This window comes from Salvelinus namaycush, chromosome 3, assembly GCF_016432855.1.
Source record: "Salvelinus namaycush isolate Seneca chromosome 3, SaNama_1.0, whole genome shotgun sequence".
Classification (NCBI taxonomy): Eukaryota; Metazoa; Chordata; class Actinopteri; order Salmoniformes; family Salmonidae; genus Salvelinus; species Salvelinus namaycush.
In genome coordinates this window covers 95,382,010-95,401,603 of record NC_052309.1, presented here as the reverse complement: position 1 = coordinate 95,401,603, position 19,594 = coordinate 95,382,010, and the positions used below count along the sequence as shown (strand labels likewise).

Here is a 19,594-nt window from a genome sequence, read left to right as displayed (position 1 = left end):
AGTGTATCAGACTTTAGGTTGGACCACCAATCAGTTTTCATCTGTTGTATTAAAACCTCTTTCATATTCAGCTGTGATGCTGGACGGGCGAGCAGGTGCGGGCAGTGATCGATTGAATAGCATGCATTTCGTTTTACTTGCGTTTAAGAGCAGTTGGAGGCCACGGAAGGAGAGTTGTAGGGCATTCAAGCTCGTCTGGAGGTTAGTTAACACAGTGTCCAAAGAGGGGCCAGAAGTATACAGAATGGTGTTGTCTGCGTAGAGGTGGATCAGAGAATCACCAGCAGCAAGAGCAACATCACTGATGTATACAGAGAAGAGAGTCGGCCCGAGAATTTAACCCTGTGGCACACCCATAGAGACTGCCAGAGGTCCGGACAACAGGCCCTCCGATTTGACACACTGAACTCTATCAGAGAAGTAGTTGGTAAACCAGGCGAGGCAGTCATTTGAAAAACCAAGGCTGTCGAGTCTGCCAATAAGAATGTGGTGATCGACAGAGTCGAAAGCCTTGGCCAGGTCGATGAATACGGCTGCACAGTAATGTCTCTTATCGATGGCGGTTATGATGTCGTTTAGTACCTTGAGCGTGGCTGAGGTCAACCCATGACCAGCTCTGAAACCAGATTGCATAGTGGAGAAGGTACGGTGGGATTCGAAAGGGTCGGTAATCTGTTTGTTAACTTGGCTTTCGAAGACCTTAGAAAGACAGGGTAGGATAGATATAGGTCTGTAGCAGTTTGCGTCTAGAGTGTCACCCCCTTTGAAGAGGGGGATGACCGCGGCAGCTTTCCAATCTTTGGGAATCTCAGACGATATGAGAATCCCTAGTTATCTTTCTGTCCTCCCTAACTGTGCATTTGTTCACTATCCCTTAACTGATTTGAAAGGAAATGTCTGTTATTAAACATATGGTGGATTCTCCCACTAGCCCATGACTCCACCAATCCAATGCCGTTTTTTTTCTCTTTGGTACAATTTTCATAAATATGTTGTAGATTTTCGTAACTGTAAGTACAATGATGTTCCTGTCATTTGTTAACAATACATTTAACTATAATTTAATCAAACTGCTAAAAACTGAATTACGAAAGCAAAATTATAAAGTGTCAAGTTTACGTACAGTATTAAAAAAAAAAATGAAATTTGAAATGATGGTGTAGAAATACTTGGGTGTGAAATTACAGTTTATTCCACTCATTATCTGAATGTTGTTGATTTTTAGATGTGGCTGCTGTTACAGTAACAAGTCACATAGAAAAGTGGATCTTGAACAATGTTGCATGGGGCAGAAATTTCACCAGGCTACACCAATACCTTTTTACTGTAGGTTTCTACTACATGTTACAATACCCCTATATCTGATGGTTCTTCTATGTATGTACTGTATAAGGATACTGAAACTATAAGACTGACATGTTTCTCAACATGCTCCAAGTGGGATAACGAGCAGCAGTAGTTCTGGTGTTTAGGTTTTTCATCATTGGTTATTTGAACAAACCATGATTTAGCAGGTGTTACCATCTTTCACACGTTGGAAGGGGAGGCGACATTCGGCCCGTATCTTGAAAGGGGGGGTGGAGCTTTTCGATTCGGTTCTGCTCTTTGTTCTACCATCAAGTTTTATACGTTTTTACATTTTGTAAAAAATATTCCAATTCCATTTTGAAAAATTTGCCAAAGTGAAATATACAAGACATTTGTGGAAAGTAATGAACGATGACACACTTCAGGAGAAAGGAGGTATTATAAGGATGCAGCCATCAATCAGAGATTTGGACTAAAGTAATAAAACAAATTGGTCTAATGATATTCTATGTACAATACTTCCTGTGGTCACCAGGACAGAGCTAGCCCGTCCCCCTCCAACCTGCCGGAGTCCCCTGGTCACAACTCTCCCGGTAGCGCCTTCCTGCTGAGTCTGAAGAGGGTGTCTGTGCGGCTGGTCGACTGCAGGAAAACACCATGGCAGAGTGGAACTGTGAGAGAAGGACACGAGGAGGGAGATGGAGATTTGATTTCATCAAGTAAGAACAATGGGGGGGTGGATGAGACTACAATCTGCTTCTGTAACTTCTGTTAATTGATTGATAAACAATATACACTCAGTGGACAGTAAATTGTCGATTCAGTTTCGTGAACGGAGGATCGTGTTCCTAATAAACTGGCCATAGAGTATTTATTAAAGAGGGAGGCAGGTAGCCTAGTGGTTAATGCCAGTATTCGCAAGGTTGCTGATTTGAATCTCTGAGCCAATTAGGTAAAACATCTGTCTGTGCTCTTGAGCAAGGTACTTAACCCTGATTGCTCCTGTAAGTCACTCTGGATAAGAGCGTCTGCTAAATAACAGATTTTTAAAAATAAAAAACATGTATATTATTTATGGACTTATATTTCCAAAACCTAGTTATTTAATGTTATTGTTTTACAGGGGAAACACCGTACCGTTGTTCTCTCAGTGGGAGGGGCTTATCATCTGGGGAGCCTCAACAACATCATGTTGCTGAGGAGACAGAGAAGAGTGTCTCCAGATCAGAACATCTCAAGAAATACCAGCAGGGACGTACAGGGAAGAAACATCACTACTGCTGCTCTGACTGTGGGAAGAGTTTCACAAGCCAGAGTGGCTTCATTATTCACTGTGATCAGTGTGGGAAGAGTTTTGCTGCATCTAACACCTTCAAATCTAATGTAAGAATTCATACAGGGGAGAAGCCTTACCTCTGCCTTGATTGTGGGAAAAGTTTTGTTAGTGCAGGAGCCTTAACCATACACCAGCGTGTACACACTAGAGAGAAGCCTTATAGCTGTGATCAGTGTGGGAAGAGCTTTCCTCAAGCTTCCTCCCTGACTAGACACCAGCTAATACACACTGGAGAGAGACCTCATCTTTGTCTATGTGGGAAGAGCTTTGATGTAGCTTCCACCCTGACTGTACACCTGCGAACACACACTGGAGAGAAGCCTTATAGCTGTGATCAGTGTGGAAAGAGCTTTGCTGTATCAGGAAAACTAACTAGACACCAGCGAATACACACAGGAGAGAAGCCTTATAGCTGTGGTCAGTGTGGGAAGAGCTTTGCTGTATCAGAAAAACTAACTGTACACCAGCGAATACACACAGGGGAGAAGCCTTATAGCTGTGGTCAGTGTGGGAAGAGCTTTTCTCAATCAGTAAACCGGAATTTACACCAGCGAACACACACAGGAGAGAAGCCTTATAGCTGTGGTCAGTGTGGGAAGAGCTTTTCTCAATCAGTATACCGGAATGTACACCAGCGAACACACACAGGAGAGAAACCTTATAGCTGTGATCAGTGTGGAATGAGCTTTTCTGTAGTTTCCTCCCTGATTAGACACCAGGCAACACACACTGGAGAGAAGCCTTACAGCTGTGATCAGTGTGGGAAGAGCTTTGCTCGATCAGAAAATCTAACTACACACCAGCGCATACACACTGGAGAGAAGCCTTATAGCTGTGGTCAGTGTGGAAAGAGCTTTGCTTTATCAGAACACCTAACCATACACCAGCGTGTACACACAGGAGAGAAGCCTTATAGCTGTGATCAGTGTGGGAAGAGCTTTAATCAGTCAAGGACCCTGAAATCACACAAGCTAACACACGCTGGTGAGAAAGAAGCCTTATTCATGTGATCAGTGTGGGAATTGTTTCAGTCAGTTATGAACCCTTTATTCACACCAGTGAACACACACTGGAGAAGGAAACTTATGCCTGTCTATGTGGGAAGAGCTTTGTTTATTTAGGGCCAATGAGAAAACACCAGAAAGCACAAACTTGCTGTATTTCTTCTCCCTCCCTTCTGGCACCGGTTCCAGATCCATAAATAAAGGCTCAGTAGAAAACATCCAGTGAACAGTCATATCCATCTCCCATTCTTAAACAGTTGCCTCAGTCTGATCACCATGGTAACCTCTGGAGCATAATATGCAGCTCTGATCTGGGATCAGGTCTCCACTGTGTCTATGTAATATCACACATTGATCTAAATGGATAAATGTTATCATAGGAAATGTTATAGGGAACCTGTGTGTGTGTGTGGGAGGGATGTTGATAGTTGTATATTCTTCCATATACTCATGATACTATTATTATGAAATGTCATTATGTAGAATAATGTTTCAACAATAGGTGTATATTCATGTATTCAATTGATCAATACATTCAATCCATTATCTTCTAAACAAGAAGTTATCACTTAAATTGTGTATTTTATAAATCTGTATTGATTAAAATGATCCCAAATCTAATCCATAATATATTGGATAATTATTTCCATGAGTTCAAGGCAAGAACTATGTATACTGTGTCTTGTAACAACGGTTAATGTAATAACTTTTAGATTTATAATGTAATAAAACCGGTAAATGTAATATCTTGTTGGTTTATCTGATAAAATGTTGAATTGTTGTCGTAATAACCTTTTCCACTTAATGTAATAAGTTATTGGTATCAGGTAACAACTTTTTAAAATTTATAACGTAATAACTTCAACCGATCATGTAATAACACCTAAACCAATGTTTAATGTGTTACTTCACCAATGTTAATGCACATACCACCCTCCACCAATTACAAACCCACACACACAAACCTATGCACTTGTACTCTTACACAAACAAGCACGCAGTTATAGACACATGCATTGATTTAATATTTTTTAAATTAACAATTAATCTGTAGTTCTTATAGTCATAGAGACAGGGGGCTCGGTCAGGCAAGAGGAAGGAGGATTGGGAAACTGCAAATAACAATAAGCTGAACTCCGCCTAGCAGAAACATCTTTGTATTAGCAACTATTCATTATTAGTTTATATTGTATTAAAGTTAAGGGATGTCACCCTGGGCGGGGTGAACCATAGTAGGGGATAAAAAGAGAAAACACCATCTTGAGAACTGAGTGTCTTGTTTGTAAATTGCTGTAAGTGTAAACTCCGGGTTGCAAACCTTATTAAACAAACTAACCTCTGATCAAAGAAGTTTCCTGTGGTCACTTGTATGAACATATACAGAAAGTGTAAGGAATTTCTGCCCTGTTATCATTATTTCTATTCATTACGGAATAGTAGGCTGATAAATAGACAAATCATTTGGAGTCGTGTATCTGTAACAATTGTTTGCAGACCGTCATAATACCAAAGAAGAAGAAGACCCCTTCCTTCACAACAGCTCTGCTCCGTGAAGCGCAGCAAGTATGAATGTCCTGACTTCTGCCAAGGTTGCATCGCTGTAAATGCTGTATGGCCACTGCAGATGTCAGATTGAACATACATCGGACTTTACTGTTTCACCGCAAGGATGGCGCAGCGCTAATCGGTATTTATTTACGAGGACACTTACTGGGCCTCAGCCAATAAAAAATATGTGGACGCTCGAAGAGAACGTTGTCAGAGAAGAGGCAAAGAGAGAGGCCCAACTCGAGGGAAAATCTGTCGCCTTCCAGCAGGTGACGTTTTTTCGCTCAACCAGGCAAGGAGTTTTTGTGTGGAGGTCAATGAAAATGTGTTGAATTTGGTCAATCAAAAAACGAATGGCTTATTTGCTATGTGAGGTTTATTTGTCCACACGTGGACATAATGCATTTACTATCATTCAGGATGATTCTGAAACAGTGAAACATGTAATGTACAGTTTAAATAGATTCATGATATAATACAAAAGTATTTTCTAGCATAATGACTCCCTAAACCGCCTCACCCACTTGAAGAGAGGTGTTGATGACTATGTACAGTAGGTGGCGGCACCTCTTAAACACCACAGAAGAAGCCGAAAAGCATCAACAGGAAGTACTTTGTTACCATCCTCTATCTAGTTTTCAATCCAAATATATTTCACAGGCTTTTGCAGGATGTTTCTAATGTAAGATTAGTCTACACGAGACGCTAATTTGTCACAACTAAAATGGAGTTTTGATATTTATAAAGTTGTGGTCGAGCTTTTCTTGATCTGAACGTTGTGACAAAGAAAGTAACTGTAGCGTACACATTTAGCGTCGTTTATTTATTTTTATTTTTTTAAAGATTACAGTAACGTCAGCTTCCACGATGGATCGGGTAAGTTTGGTTGACTTTTATTAATAGTATACCTATTGTGGTGTATAAAATATCTAGGTCCAGTTTTCACGTGTGATCTTCCACATCCATGAGTTCGATTTGAACAGCAGGACAAAAGAAACCATGGTGGTAATTTCAGCCAAGTAGCCTACTAGCTCATCGCACACAGATTGATGATACAAGACAATGCTCAACCGGCAGGTCAAGTCAGAACCAGGGAGAAATAATTAGGCATCGGCTACACCAGTGATGTATATAAACCCTGGATTGCTGATGCTACGTATTGGCCATTGAGGCTTTGAAGCCACCGGTTAACCTCCTGGAGGTATTTTCTGAACACTTCACTTTGTTTCTCCAGGTGTCAGTTTGACCACACACACCGTTTACACACTAATTTGTGGCGCCCAAATAAAAAAGGCGGTTGAAAATAGGTGATTCTTGTTGCTAGGCTACCAGTTATGGTGCTTTTAGCTTGTGTTTTCCCGGGTCTTTATGCAGAGGTAATACAACAATGAATCAAAGAATGATATGGAGTTAATATTAGTCAAATTATTGAGCATGTTCTCAGCGCAAATAAGCATCAGAAATGGTCCTTATTTAGCATATCAAGATCCTGATGTAGACCTCAGTCAAGAGCATATGCATTGTATGTGCTGAGAAAATATACAATGTAGGCCTACTGTCAGTATTTGTCATCATATCAGAAATAGGCCTATCTCATGATATATAATGAGTCAATATCTGGCCATACCATGTATGATATCAGGAGGGAATCCATAAATTATTTGAATAAAATAATGAATTTCATATTTGTCTAATTATTGAGCCTTTGCTGAAAACTCAGAAATGCTCCTTATTTTCAGCATATCAAGATTAATATATGGACCTCAAACAAGAGAAGCTTCATGTCTTGAATGTGCTGAGGAAACACAGATATGCAATGTATACAGTCAGTATTGATCAACATGAAGAGAGAAAATAGGGTGTCACACCTCAGGATATTGAATGATTCCATATCCGGCCATAGGAAATGTCCATGTGTGATATTCCGAGTAATCCCAATATCATATATGTCTAAAATAAAATAGTTTCGATATATAGTTTTTTACATTTGAACTTGAAAAAACATTGGAACAAAGACATCTGGATTCAGAATTTCTGTTACAAATTCTAGACGTCAGATTAAAATGAGAATATACAGTCTGCTGGCTGTTGCGCTCTAATAGCTAAAATCAGTTTTGAACTAACTGTTGAAGTATGTTTAGAATTGACCATGGATAGTCAAAGGTAATTGTCTCCAGCTTTCACTATGTGAATAGCTCAATTAATTGTGACGGTCTCACTTCCCATTGAAAGCTAAGGAAAATGGTTGTCATTGAATTAAAGGTTGTGTACCTTAAGGTCATATAACTCAGCCATTGATACTAAACAAAGAAATCCCCATGTACAATAGAGGCTTACCTTCCTTGTGCCTTTTACAGCTTGCCTCTAGCCTAAAGTGTTGCCGTTGTGCATCGTATAGATTTATATAATCAGGGTTTCGGGACTGCGGTAAAGTTGGTTTTATATTCTGGCATTCAACAGACATTCGCCAAAAGACATTTAAAGCGGTATAAAATCAATAACTAATTTACCGTTTGTCACAGAATCATCAAACTAGATATGATTTATTCTACAAATGTCAAGCATACTTTTACAACCTTTGTTTTGAGGAATAATTCTACTTTTGATTTGATAGAAATACATAAAATCTCAAATATATATATATATATTAAAGATGAAGAATTCAATAACTAATTCAGTGATTGTCGCAGAAAAAAGTGAAAAATATGCATTTATTTGCAATAACTTTAAAGAAATGTTAATTTCAAGTGCAATTTGTTCTATATGAAGTCAGACAATGTTTACAATCTTAAATTGTATGCCAAATCAATGTTTGCATTTTTAGTGCAACAGTTCCACATTTTAAAGTAGTTAAAAGGCACAACAGTTATTTATTTATATGTCTCTAATTTAACAGCAAAGAGGCCCCTTCCAATCATTTTCTATTTTGGCTTTGTTGAAGTCCTTCTTTGTCATCCCCAGACAAGCTGAATGGTACCATCTCTGGCACACAGAGCATTCTATCTGCAGTATTAAAAACATAAAACAGGGTTATGTTTATTTCCATGTAAATTACAGTTCTGGAATACCCAAATTATGTTACATGCTTTTGCAATCAGGAACATTTTCAAATTGAATTGGATTTTTGTTCAATTGCTAAATTGACTTTAAATGACATGCATTTGACCACAACCCTGACAGAAGTTAATCATCGTTGAGTATTCAGGCAATATAAATCGTATAGTCATAAAGGCAGACATTTTGGGAAAAAAGGTATCACACTTTAATGTTGTAATATCAAACATTACAATAAAGTTTCAAGACAAAGTTTCATACTTCTAAATGTCTTGAAGGATGAAACTACATGAGCCTACTGTTATATTACACAAAGACAAACCCAGTTGGTCAGATGATCTTCAGTTTTCTCTGGATGATGCAAAGCACACATTGAGCAGTCTTGCTTCATATTGAAGACTGGAAGAAAAAAAAGAGGACCACATTTTTATGCCTGGTTGAAGTCCTAGGTTTTAATGATTAGTGCCAGTAGATTGCAGAGGGGTTCACATACAGTTCAGAGACAAATCATAATGTAAACATTTAGCCCAACAACAAAACATGTACTGTCCACTTCTTATAGTAGTGGATTTTTTGTTATCCACCCTCTAGTATCTTTCAATTCCCATGGTAATATATAAATATAGACAGACTACATGCCCTCTATCAAATCAAAACTGGAATGTTTCCTCCAAACAAAGGTTGTAAAAGTATACTAGACATTTATAGAATAAATCAGACCTAGTTTGATGATTCTGTCATAATCAGTGAAAACGTTATTCATTTATACCGCTTTAAATTGCATTTTATATATTATGTATTTCTATCAAATCAAACCTTGAATTTTTCCTCGAAACCAATGTTGTAAACGTATGTTAGACATTTATAGAATACATCATACATAGTTTGATGTTTCTGTGACAAATGGTGAATTAAAATGGCTTTTGTCGAATGTCCGTCGAAATCCGAATATAAAACCAACTTTACCTCTGTGGTTTCGGGGGCATTAGCCCCGTTCCCCAACCCAAGCACCACACAGCTGGAACAGCGTGCACTGCAGAGTTGTTGACAAATATCCTACACATGGACTAGTCCCCCATCCAGATCGGAGCTGTAAAAAGAATGAAGCCTGTCAAATGCCTAGCTCTTACCATAGCTTGGACTATAGAACTAGCTAGTGTTGCAAAAGCCAATTGCAATTGCATTGCATAAGCTAGCAGCGTGGCAATATGCCCAACGTTTGGTGTTGGTTTTGAACTGATGTAGTTAGCTAGCTAGCTATGTTTTGTGGAAAAATGTAGGACTGGCATTTGGAAGTGAATTAGCTATCATTAGCTTCCTTATGTGTCTAGGTCAGCTGTTGTTGCCTGGCTTTACCTGCCGAATGGCTTTGTTATATGTGTATCAAACCTCCCATAAACAAATATAGCTAGCTACCTTTCTTTGCCCGTTCATTAGCTAGCTAGCTTTCAGCTGACTGGTGTTACCTAGCTAGCTACAGAGGCTAGCTGCTGGACTTTGGGCAAATAAGCTAATTTTAGCTAATAGTAACTGTATTGTTCCAGAGCAACAGAGTTACTGACCCGTTTGAATATAACTCGGAGATCCGGCTGAAAAGATGTCAGAAATGCTACAAAAAATTTGCTCATCGTTGGTTGCTAATGGACGAAAATGTGCACGTGGAAGTGAGAATCTGTTGGAGCTACAAACTTAGTCAATACGATGTTTTTTCAATCAAATGGTCACTTTATGGTAGCTACAGTGCATTTGGAAAGTATTCCGACCCTCTTCACTTCTTCCCCACATTTTGTTACGTTACAGCCTTATTCTAAAATTAATGTAATGTTTATTGACTCATCAATTTACACACTATACCCCATAATGACAAACTGAAAACAGGTTTTTGACATTTTTGGAAATGTATAAAAAAATAAACATTTATTTAGTATTCTGACCATTTACTCAGTACTTTGAAGCACCTTTGGCAGCGATTACAGCGTCGAGTCTTGGGTATGACACTACAAGCTTGACACACCTGTATTTGGAGTTATGCAAGTCCCTGACTAAAAAGATCTTGGTCGACCGAGAGTAGTCTGTTTTTTCGACCAATCGATTGGTTGAAATGTCAACGTGTATTTTTTCCATATATAGACACACCCTATGTCTTTGAATAAAGTCAACTAAAATCAGTGTACCAGAGTCTATTCTAAAGAACAATATATTAAGCTTTTATTACAGCAAAGACTAAAAACAGTTAGTGAATTGCCGTTTAGTTATTGTTTAGGCTAATTATTCCAAGCTCCCTTTGTTACTTTGTTTTAAAACTAAAATGCTTGATTGCATTTTAAAGCATGAATGACTCGTCTGTGTGATGAAATTAACTAATGATTGATTGATTTCATGTGTGACAAACTGATTTGTATTCTTTTTACTTTCGGTTTTGTACACAAGCTTCGAACAGCTGAAAATACAATAGTTTGGGTTATGGAAAATATATTTAAAAGCAGTTTAGATGCTGCAATGATTCAATACACTATACTTGCTTGTTTTGTCACAAACTGAAATTAGGCGAACTATAAATAATGTAGCAACCAGGAAATGGTGGAGCAATTTCTTTATAGTGTTACATAATGTTTTTGTTTGTTTTTTGGTAGGCTTACATGTATTTTTTGTTTTTTTAGCACACATGGCCCTCACACTAGCTCCACTTCTACCTAGATACTATGTTACCGAATCCCTAATTGTCTTTCCACCCTCCTAAAGTGAGCACTTTTTTACTTCCATTCACTGATTTGAAAGGAAATGACTGGTATAAAACATATTGATTACTTTTGAAAATATTTTCCTGTCATTTGTTAACAATTCATTTAACTATCATTTAATCAAATTGCTAAAAACTGAACTACGAAACCAAAATTGTATAGTGTCGAGTTTACATACAGTTTGAAAACTGTATAAATTGACATTCATTTAATTTAGGGTTAAGGTAAAACCAAATAATTTATGGATATGGCTGTAAATACTACATCATCCTTCTTCAGCCAGTAGGGCAAAGTGGGTCACTTTGTAATACCATTTAAAATGATGGTGTAGTGTACAATGTACTGCTGAAATACTTGGCTGGTAAATTATAGTTTATTCCACTCATTATCTGAATGTTCCGGCGCCGACAGAGATGGCCGCCTCACTTCGCGTTCTTAGGAATCTATGCAGTATTTTGTTTTTTTTATGTATTATTTCTTACATTGTTACCTCAGGAAATCTGAAGTTTTATTACATACAGCCGGGAAGAACTATTGGATATAAGAGCAACGTCAACTTACCAACATTACGACCAGGAATACGACTTTCCCGAAGCGGATCCTCTGTTTGGTCCACCACCCAGGACAATGGATCGGATCCCAGCCGGCGACCCAAAACAACGGCGCCGCAGAAGGGGCAGACGGAGCGGTCTTCTGGTCAGGATCCGTAGACGGGCGCACCGCTCCCGAGTATACTACTCGCCAATGTCCAGTCTCTTGACAACAAGGTAGATGAAATCCGAGCAAGGGTTGCCTTTCAGAGAGACATCAGAGATTGTAACGTTCTTTGTTTCACGGAAACATGGCTGACTCGGGATACGTTATCAGAGTCGGTACAGCCACCTGGTTTCTTCACGCATCACGCCGACTGAAACAAACGTCTCTCTGGTAAGAAGAAGGGTGGGGGTGTATGCCTTATGATTAATGAGACGTGGTGTGATCATGACAACATACAGGAACTCAAGTCCTTTTGTTCACCTGACCTAGAATTCCTTACAATCAAATGCCGACCGCATTATCTGCCAAGATAATTCTCTTTGATTATAATCACAGTCGTGTATATCCCCCCCCCCAAGCAGACACATCGACGGCCCTGAAAGAACCTCATTGGACTCTATGTAAACTGGAAACCACATATCCTGAAGCTGCATTTATTGTAGCTGGGGATTTTAACAAGGCTAATCTGAAAACAAAGCTCCCTAAATTTTACCAGCATATCGAATGCGCAACCGGGCTGGCAAAATCCTGGATCATTGTTACTCTAACTTCCGCGACGCATACAAAACCCTCCCCCGCCCTCCTGTCGGAAAATCTGACCACGACTCCATTTTGTTGCTCCCAGCCTATAGACAGAAACTAAAACAGGAAACGCCCGTGCTCAGGTCTGTTCAACGCTGGTCCGACAAATCTGATTTCACGCTTCAAGACTGCTTCGATCACGTGGACTGGGATATGTTCCGCATAGCGTCGGACAATAACATTGATGAATACGCTGATTCGGTGAGCGAGTTTATTAGCAAGTGCCCACAGCGACTATTAAAACCTTCCCCAACCAGAAACTGTGGATTGATGGCAGCATTCGCGCAAAACTGAAAGCGCAAACCACTGCTTTAAATAAGGGCAAGGCGACCGGAAACATGACCGAATACAAACAGTGTAGCTATTCCCTCCGCAAGGCAATCAAACAAGCTAAGCGTCAGTATAGAGACAAAGTAGAGTCGCAATTCAACAGCTCAGACACGAGAGGTATGTGGCAGGGTCTACAGTCAATCACGGACTACAAAAAGAAAACCAGCCCTATCACAGAACACGATGTCTTGCTCGCAGACAAGGTAAACAACTTCTTTGAGAAAAATACATTGCCACCGACACGGCCCGCTACCAAAACCTCCGTGGGCTCTCCTTCACCGCAGCCAATGTGAGTAAAACATTTAAACGTGTTAACCCTCGCAAGGCTGCCGGCCCAGACGGCATCCCTAGCCGCGTCCTCAGAGCATGCGCAGACCAGCTGGCTGGCGTGTTTACGGACATATTCAATCAATCCTTATCCCAGTCTGCTGTTCCCACATGCTTCAAGAGGGCCATCACTGTTCATGTTCCCAAGAAAGCTAAGGTAACTGAGCTAAATGACAATCGCCCCGTAGCACTCACTTCCGTCATCATGAAGTGCTTTGAGACACTAGTCAAGGATCATATCACGTCCACCCTACCTGACACCTTAGACCCACTCCAATTTGCTTACTGCCCCAATAGGTCCACAGACGACGCAATCGCAATCACACTACACTGTCCTAACCCCTCTGGACAAGAGGAATACCTATGTAAGAATGCTGTTCATCGACTACAGCTCAGCATTTAACACCATAGTACCCTCCATTAAGCTCGAGACCCTGGGTCTCGACCCCGCCCTGTGCAACTGGGTCCTGGACTTCCTGATGGGCCGCCCCCAGGTGGTGAGGGTAGGAAACAACATCTCCACCCCGCTGATCCTCAACACTGGGGCCCCACAAGGGTGCGTTCTCAGCCCTCTCCTGTATTCCCTGTCCACCCATGACTGTGTGGCCATGCACGCCTCCAACTCAATCATCACGTTTGCAGACGACACTAGGCTTGATTACCAACAACGACAAGACAATCTACAGAGAGGAGGTGAGGGCCCTCGGAGTGTGGTGTCAGGAAAATAAAAGAGATGATCAGAAAACAACAAAAGGAGCACCCCCCTATCCACATTGACGGGACAGCAGTGGAGAAGGTGAAACGTTTTAAGTTCCTCGGCATTCACATCATGGACTAACTGAAATGGTCCACCCACACAGACAGCGTGGTGAAGAAGGCGCAACAGCGTCACCAAAAACACTCACAAACTTTTACAGATGCACAATCGAGAGCATCCTGTCGGGCTGTATCACCGTCTGGTACGGCAACTGCTCCGTCCACAACCGTAAGGCTCTCCAGAGGGTAGTGAGGTCTGCACAACGCATCACCGGGGGCAAACTACCTGCCCTCCAGGACACCTACAACACCCGATGTCACAGGAAGGCCAAAAAGATCATCAAGGACAACAACCACCCGAGCCACTGCCTGTTCACCCCGCTATCATCCAGAAGGCGAGGTCAGTACAGGTGCATCAAAGCTGGGACTGAGAGACTGAAAAACAGCTTCTATCTCAAGGCCATCAGACTGTTAAACAGCCATCACTAATATTGATTGGCTGCTGCCACTCAAATCTCTAGTCACTTTAATAATAAAAAATTGGATGTAATAAATGTATCACTAGCCACTTTAAACAATGCCACTTTATATAATGTTTACATACCCTACATTACTCATCTCATATGTATATACTGTACACTGTACCATCTACTGCATCTTGCCTATGCCGTTCGGTCATCGCTCATCCATATATTTTTATGTACATATTCTTATTCATTCCTTTACACTTGTGTGTATAAGGTAGTTGTTGTGAAATTGTTAGATTACTTGTGTGGTGGATAATTGTTTCAAAATATAACACTTACAAGAACTTGTGAATTCAATATAGGCTTTTAATACAAGTATATCAGAAGCCAAGATGGTCCGCGGAACACACACTTTCCCAGAGCACTGGCTCTGTCTTTATACACACACAGCATATGAGTCCATCCCACATGTTAATGAAGTTACTTCCCTCAGGTCATCTGCCACCATTATCTTTCAGTTCAGGCTTCCTGCTTGTTCATGCCCAATAATGCCTATATCCGCTCTTGATTAAATTGCAATGGTGGCAGGACCCTTTCGTGTCCTAAAAATAATATATGTCTATCTTACCCTAAGCACTTATGGCCTTGAGTAATATACTTATGTCTGTTAATCTTTGGTTTCCTGTTCTTTCCAGCCTGTGGCCATTCACTTATGTCTGTTAATCTTTGGTTTCCTGTTCTTTCCAGAATGGCAAATGCACTCAAGAGTCGCCTTCTCCTCTTGTGGTCTAATGTACATATGTCTTTGATCTATAGTATTATATCTGTCCCTATATGTAACAATAACTACCACACTTGTTAGATATTACTGCATGGTGGTCGGAACTAGAAGCACAAGCATTTCGCTACACTCGCATTAACATCTGCTAACCATGTGTATGTGACAAATAAAATGTGATTTGATGTTGTTGATACGCTGTAAGCTGATGATTTTAGATGAGGATGCTGTTACAGTAATAAGTCACATAGAAAAGTGGATCTTGAGCAATGTTGCATGGGGCAGAAATCTCACCAGGCTACACCAATACCTTTTTACTGTAGGTTTCTACTACATGCCACAATACCCCTATATATGATGGTTTCTTCTATGTATGTACTGTATAAGAATACTGAAACTATGAGACTGACATTTTTCTCAACATGCTGCAACTGGGATAATTAGCAGCAGTAGTTCTGGTGTTTGGGTATTTCGCAGGTGTTACCATCTTTCACATTTCGGAAGGGGAGGGGACATTCGGCCCATATCAAGATCGAGAGGAGCTCCACATTCTGGTTCTTCTCCCCGTTCTAGCATCTCCTAATCTCTCCTAACATGAATGAACCCAGAACTTAACCGAGCGGCTGACCAATTATGTGAGACTTTAGTTCTGGGTTAACCAAGACTAACTCAGGGGTGAAAGATGTGTTCAACTCAAATGAATGTTCAATCAAAGGTTCTGAACATAAAATGGGGCATTACAAGTGTTATCAGTTTTGGCATTTGTACTAAGAGTAAAAAAAAAAAAGATATTAACCACATCCATTTGAAAAATGTGCTAAAGTGAATTAAAAAAAAACTGTACATTTGTGGAAAGTAGTGAACGATTGCACACTTCAAGAAACAGGAGATATTATAAGAATGCATGGCTAAAGTAATCAAATGTTTGGTCTAATGATATTCTATGTACAATTCTTCCTGTGTTCACCAGGACAGAGCTAGTCCGTCCCCCTCCAACCTGCCAGAGTCCCCTGGTCACAACTCTCCTGGTAGCGCCTTACTGCTGAATCTGAAGAGGGAGTCTGTGCGGCTGGTCGACTGCAGGAAGACACCAGGGCAGAGTGGAACTGTGAGAGAAGGACACGAGGAGGGAGATGGAGATTTGATTTCATCAAGTAAGAACAATGGGGGGGGTGGATGAGACTACAATCTGCTTCTGTAACTTCTGTTAATTGATTGATAAACAATATACACTCAGTGGCCAGTAAATTGTCAATCCAGTTTCGTGAACGGAGGAGCGTGTTCCTAATAAACTGGCCATAGAGTGTATTTATTGAAGAGGGAGGCAGGTAGCCTAGTGGTTAATGCCAGTAATCGCAAGGTTGCTGGTTTGAATCTCTGAGCCAACTAGGTAAAACCATCTGTCTGTGCTCTTGAGCAAGGTACTTAACCCTGATTGCTCCTGTAAGTCGCTCTGGATAAGAGCGTCTGCTAAATAACAAATAATTTTTACAAAAATAACACTATTTATGGACCTGTATTTCCAAAACCTAGTTATTCAATGTCTTTGTTTCACAGGGGACACACACCGTTGTTCTCTCAGCGGAAGGGGCTTATCATCTGGGGAGCCTCAACAACATCATGTTGCTGACGAGACAGAGAAGAGTGTCTCCAGATCAGAACATCTCAAGAACCACCAGCAGGGACGTACAGGGAAGAAACATCACCACTGCTGCTCTGACTGTGGGAAGAGTTTCACAAGCCAGAGTGGCTTCATTATTCACTGTGATCAGTGTGGGAAGAGTTTTGCTGCATCTAACACCTTCAAATCTAATGTAAGAATTCATGAAGGGGAGAAGCCTTACCTCTGTCTTGATTGTGGGAAAAGCTTTGTTAGTGCAGGAGCCTTAACCATACACCAGCGTGTACACACTGGAGAGAAGCCTTATAGCTGTGATCAGTGTGGAAAGAGCTTCAATCAGTCATGCAACCTGACTACACACCAGCGAACACACACTGGCGAGAAGCCTTATAGCTGTGATCAGTGTGGAAAGAGCTTCAAAAATTCAGGCCACCTGACTACACACCAGCAAATACACACAGGAGAGAAGCCTTATAGCTGTGGTCAGTGTGGGAAGAGCTTTGCTCGATCAGAAAAACTAACTATACACCAGCGAATCCATACTGGAGAGAAGCCTTATAGCTGTGGTCAGTGTGGAAAGAGCTTTGCTTTATCAGAACACCTAACCATACACCAGCGTGTACACACAGGAGAGAAGCCTTATAGCTGTGGTCAGTGTGGGAAGAGCTTTACTGTAGTTTCCTCCCTGACTGTACACCAGCGAACACACACTGGAGAGAAGCCTTATAGCTGTGATCAGTGTGGGAAGAGCTTTGCTGTATCAGAAAAACTAACTATACACCAGCGAATACACACAGGAGAGAAGCCTTATAGCTGTGATCAGTGCGGGAAGAGCTTTGCTCGATCAGAAAAACTAACTAGACACCAGCGCATACACACTGGAGAGAAGCCTTATAGCTGTGGTCAGTGTGGAAAGAGCTTTGCTCAATCAGATAACCTGAATTCACACCAGCGAACACACACTGGAGAGAAGCCTTATAGCTGTGATCAGTGTGGAAAGAGCTTTGCTCTAGCTTCCACCCTGACTGCACACCACCGAACACACACTGGAGAGAAGCCTTTTAGCTGTTATCAGTGTGGGATGAGCTTTGCTCTAGCTTCCACCCTGACTGCACACCACCGAACACACACTGGAGAGAAGCCTTATAGCTGTGATCAGTGTGGGAAGAGCTTTGCTTCAGGTTCCACCCTGACTAGACACCGGCGAACACACACTGGAGAGAAACCTTATAGCTGTGATCAGTGTGGGAAGAGCTTTAATCAGTCAGGGACCCTGAAATCACACAAGCTAACACACGCTGGAGAGAAAGAAGCCTTATTCCTGTGATCAGTGTGGGAATTGTTTCAGTCAGTTATGGACCCTTTATTCACACCAGTGAACACACACTGGAGAAGGAACCTTATGTCTGTCTATGTGGGAAGAGCTTTGTTAATTTAGGGCCAATGAGAAAACACCAGAAAGCACAAACTTGCTGTATTTCATCTCCCTCCCTTCTGGAACCGGTTCCAGATCCCTAAATAAAGGCTCTATAGAAAACATCCAGTGAACAGTCATATCCATCTCCCATTCTTAAACAGTTGCCTCAGTCTGATCACCATGGTAACCTCTGGAGCATAATATGCAGCTCTGATCTGGGATCAGGTCTCCACTGTGTCTATGTAATATCACACATTCATCTAAATGGATAAATGTTATCATAGGAAATGTTATAGGGAACCTGTGTGTGTGTGTGTGGGAGGGATGTTGATAATTGTATCTTCTTTCATATACTCATGATACTATTATTATTAAATGTCATTATGTAGAATAAGGTTTCAACAATAGGTGTATATGCATGTATTCAATTGATCAATACATTCAATCCATTATCATCTAAACAAGAAGTTATCACTTAAATTGTGTATTTTATAAATCTGTATTGATTAAAATGATCCTAAATCTAATCCATAATATATTGGATAATTATTTCCATGAGTTCAAGGCAAGAACTATGTATACTGTGTCTTGTAAGAACGGTTAATGTAATAACTTTTAGATTTATAATGTAATAAAACCGGTAAATGTAATATGTTGTTGGTTTATACGATAAAATGTTGAATTGTTGTCGTAATAACCTTTTCCACTTAATGTAATAAGTTATTGGTATCAGGTAACAACTTTTTAAAATTAATAATGTAATAACTTCAACCGATCATGTAATAACACCTAAACCAATGTTTAATGTGTTACTTCACCAATGTTAATGCACATACCACCCTCCACCAATTACAAACCCACACACACAAACCTATGCACTTGTACTCTTACACAAACAAGCACGCAGTTATAGACACATGCATTGATTTAATATTTTTTAAATTAACAATTAATCTGTAGTTCTTATAGTCAATGAGACAGGGGGTTCGGTCAGGCAAGAGGAAGGAGGATTGGGAAACTGCAAATAACAATAAGCTGAACTCCGCCTAGCAGAAACATCTTTGTATTAGCAACTATTCATTATTAGTTTATATTGTATTAAAGTTAAGGGATGTCACCCTGGGCGGGGTGAACCATAGTAGGGGATAAAAAGAGAAAACACCATCTTGAGAACTGAGTGTCTTGTTTGTAAATTGCTGTAAGTGTAAACTCCGGGTTGCAAACTATATTAAACAAACTAACCTCTGACCAAAGAAGTTTCCTGTGGTCACTTGTATGAACATATACAGAAAGTGTAAGGAATTTCCGATCATGTAATAACACCTAAACCAATGTTTTATGTGTTACTTCACTAATGTTAATGCACATACCACCTTCCACCAATTGCAAACCGACACACAAACCTATGCACCTGTACTCACACACAAACACACACTCTAATAATCAAATTGTAAATGCTTGTGTTCCAAGCACCAACTGTACAGTAATATCTAACAACACCCATCTAAAAGGAAAATAATGGAATTATTGAAATGTACACCTGTACAATCACACACACATACACATTGA

At 40.4% G+C, this 19,594-nt stretch overlaps 2 protein-coding genes across 2 annotated transcripts in view; one reads left to right on the top strand and one right to left on the bottom strand.

Annotated features, from left to right (window-relative positions):
• The window catches only part of LOC120043725 (gastrula zinc finger protein XlCGF57.1-like), a 714,153-nt gene that overhangs the window by 180,591 nt on the left and 513,968 nt on the right, over nucleotides 1-19,594 (bottom strand). The window lies entirely within an intron of this gene.
• On the top strand, nucleotides 1,471-18,054 carry LOC120043712 (zinc finger protein 2 homolog). Its single transcript, XM_038988264.1, has 4 exons — nucleotides 1,471-2,027; nucleotides 2,432-2,691; nucleotides 15,958-16,141; nucleotides 16,545-18,054. Exons 1-4 carry the CDS (start codon nucleotides 1,817-1,819, stop codon nucleotides 17,933-17,935), a joined length of 2,046 nt encoding a protein of 681 aa, XP_038844192.1. The 5' UTR covers nucleotides 1,471-1,816; the 3' UTR covers nucleotides 17,936-18,054.

Bases quoted from the DNA above. Each gene is read 5' to 3' on its own strand.
- LOC120043712 (XM_038988264.1), top strand. From the start codon at position 1,817: ATGTACAATACTTCCTGTGGTCACCAGGACAGAGCTAGCCCGTCCCCC. The intron at 2,028-2,431 runs GTAAGAACAATG...ATTGTTTTACAG, and splicing joins TGGAGATTTGATTTCATCAA to GGGAAACACCGTACCGTTGT. The intron at 16,142-16,544 runs GTAAGAACAATG...TTTGTTTCACAG, and splicing joins TGGAGATTTGATTTCATCAA to GGGACACACACCGTTGTTCT.